This window comes from Octodon degus, unplaced genomic scaffold (genome assembly GCF_000260255.1).
Source record: "Octodon degus isolate 3935 unplaced genomic scaffold, OctDeg1.0 scaffold00282, whole genome shotgun sequence".
NCBI classification, from domain to species: domain Eukaryota; kingdom Metazoa; phylum Chordata; class Mammalia; order Rodentia; family Octodontidae; genus Octodon; species Octodon degus.
This window is the reverse complement of record NW_004524858.1, coordinates 126,503-129,363: the sequence shown is the minus strand read 5'-3', so window position 1 is coordinate 129,363 and position 2,861 is coordinate 126,503. Positions and strand designations below refer to the sequence as shown.

Genomic DNA, 2,861 nt, shown 5'->3' with positions numbered 1-2,861 from the left:
CTGGTGTCCACGGCAGCGTCTGACATGGTGGGGCACGCTGGTGGTTCGGTGCAGCAGGTAAAAAGAAAGCTAGAGTTCGAGGACTCTGGTGAGACAGCTGCTGGAGACCGCGGCGGAGGCGCGCGGCGGAGGTGGCTGCAGCGAGCAGGGAGACGGTCCGGGAACAATGCAAAGATGGCTTTTCAGAGCAGCCAGTGGGGGTTCAGTATACATCTTGCTAAGAGGCTATCGCATCTAGTGCAATAGACTCTACCTGCCAGGCAGAAAACAGCATTGTGTCTCCATTTCTGATTGGTTTTGCTCCAACTTGCTGAAGGAGCAGCTCATGCAGGGCATGGGCCACAGCATACACAGCATTGTATACGTTGTAACTTGCATCACTCATGGCCATGTCAAAATGATTCACAGGCAGCCATGCTAGGGAAGCATTAGGCAGGCAGTTCTTCAATGCACAATCAGAATCAGATACTGAGCAATGAAAATTCTGGAACCAATATAGAGTGAGAAACATGTCCTCTGGGTATTTGGTGGGGTTAGCTCTGTGAATGAAAGTTTTAAATTCTGGAATGTCCTCACGGTGGTTTGAAAAAATGAGAGTCCCATGGAATGAGTCAAGTATGAAATTTCTCCCAGATGTGTCAGCATGCCATTGTGAGTTTGTGACCCAGACTCTCCATATCACCAAGTACTGCCCTATTTGATAGTTTATGTCATTTAGACTTTCTGTGTCATAGTAAAGGACAACTGCAGTTATTGGTGGTGTTTCCCTGGACAGGAAATCTAGTTTCTGTAGAGCCATTGCAGACATTGCAAGGAAATTTGAGATCATTTTCACAAATGCCACACAGACTCCATTCTTGTCCATTTCTGCTCTGACATCTGAGAGAAACTGAGTGCCTTTCTGACCTTCTGTGATGACCAGTCCTACCCAGGTCCAGCTGAAGTGAAGCATCAAGGAGACCATGCCAGTGACCAGAGACGTTTCCTTGGGGGCCACTTGATACAGAAAAGGAAACTGGCCTCTGTCACCGAATGTGGGATCAAAGGAACCAAAGCTGAACTAGAAGAAAAGAGCAAATTTGAAGTGAGGTAAAGAGGGTTGACATGGAGCATGAACTTTGACTTGAATAGTGTTAAGCAACAGCTGATAATAGCAAAAGGAAACACTGTCTTATCCCACCTGCATATCTCATTTCAGAAGTGCCATATCTTTGACTATGACTGGCTTACAAGTCAGCTGAAGAAAATTTTTTTCCTTCACTCTGTCTCTTCTGTCTGCTGCAGACATAGAAGAATTATTAATTCTCCAATCCGTGTTTCTCACAGATTGAGATATGAAACCTTTCAGAGTTCAGTGATGCATAATGCTATTCTCCCTCACCATCAGGACCAAAGAGGACATGACTCTCCCCATCACACACTCCCCCTCACCTGTGGAAACTTGTAGAGCTCCAGCAGTGCTGCACTTTTTCCAGCATTTGCCCAGTTTGTTCCTATCAGGACTGCTACAGACTTGCTTTCTCTCCTACAAGTATAGTTAGGGACCTCAGCTTGTCCTGTGTGCAGTTTGAACATACTCTCCAGCATCCTCCAGTGTCTGTAATGTATTTGGTGGAATTCATACCCCAGAGTTATGTTGGGTAGAAGGTGAGGATTCCTGTTGATCTCTTCAATGGCAAAAATGAAGGCTAGGAAATTCTGGTAGTTGTCAGGCACAAGCCTGCACAGATATCATAGGTTTCCTCAGAAAAAAAGGATAAGTGATTATAGTTGAACCTGTTCTAATACCATCTTACGAATTCAATGCTTGTGACCTAACCCCATATTCATAACTTAAGACTCTATATTGAAATGTAAAATGCCACTAGAAGTTTGACTTTTAGGGTTGTATTGTAAAATAACATCATTTATGTGTATTTCTCTTGATGGAGTTTAGCATCCTCAAAAGTTAGGCAGAACTAACCTGTGTGATTGTTTTCCCATGTAAGGGCAGATTGACATGTTTGCCACTAAGAAATCAGGAAACAGGTGCTTTTCTAATGATTTGGCCTGAGAAAATTTAAGCACAAATAATTCTTGTTTTAGATTTGTAGACAAGGTACATTTTTATACAGCAGTCTGAGTCAGGAGTGAATTAATGAAACTGGAAATGAATGACCAAAGAAATCACAAAAAAATCACCAAAATTCCCCAAAACACATGGAAATCAAATAACATCCTGCTCAGCAACCAATGCATTACAAAGAAATTAAACATTATTTACAAGTTAATGAAAATTGAAGCACAACTTATTGCAATTTGTTGGATACAATGAAAGCATTCAATAGATTGAAAGTGAAATAAATTTTTCAATGGAAAGGATAAACTGGGTTGAGGGATATATATGCAAAATGTTTTGGATGACTATTTTGAATTTCTACTGATCTCTTGAAAGCAGCAGTTAATGATTAATTTTTTCTACTCTGATTTTTTGTTCTTTGGAATTTAATATAACTTCTCTGTTATTTTTTAAAAAAGATATCTTACACATTTATATCTGGTAATATGAAGAACTAATTTGAAGGTAACATCATGTAACACAGCAGCCAATGTTCAATTTCTATTACTTTGTCTAGTGAAGTCTTGTATCATTTCTCATGCTATTTTTTCTTTAAATGTCTATGTGTACTTGTTCTTGTGTTTGTTCTTCTTTCTTATTCTTGTTCTTTTATTTGTTCTTCTTGTTCTTGTTCCTCCTCCTCCTTCCTCTTCCTCTTCCTCTTCCTCCTCTTCTTCTTCTTCTTCTTCTTCTTCTTCTTCTTCTTCTTCTTCTTCTTCTTCTTCTTCTTCTTCTTCTTCTTCTTCTTCTTCTTCTTCTTCTT

At 40.2% G+C, this 2,861-nt stretch overlaps 1 protein-coding gene across 1 annotated transcript in view; it reads right to left on the bottom strand.

Annotated features, from left to right (window-relative positions):
• LOC101588350 (vomeronasal type-2 receptor 116-like) overlaps window positions 1–2,861 on the bottom strand; it is a gene marked incomplete at its 5' end in the record, with an annotated part of 52,739 nt that overhangs the window by 49,230 nt on the left and 648 nt on the right. The window contains 2 exon segments of the mRNA XM_023707223.1: window positions 254–1,060; window positions 1,432–1,712. Of these exon segments, the coding sequence (XP_023562991.1) occupies window positions 254–1,060; window positions 1,432–1,712 (1,088 nt within the window).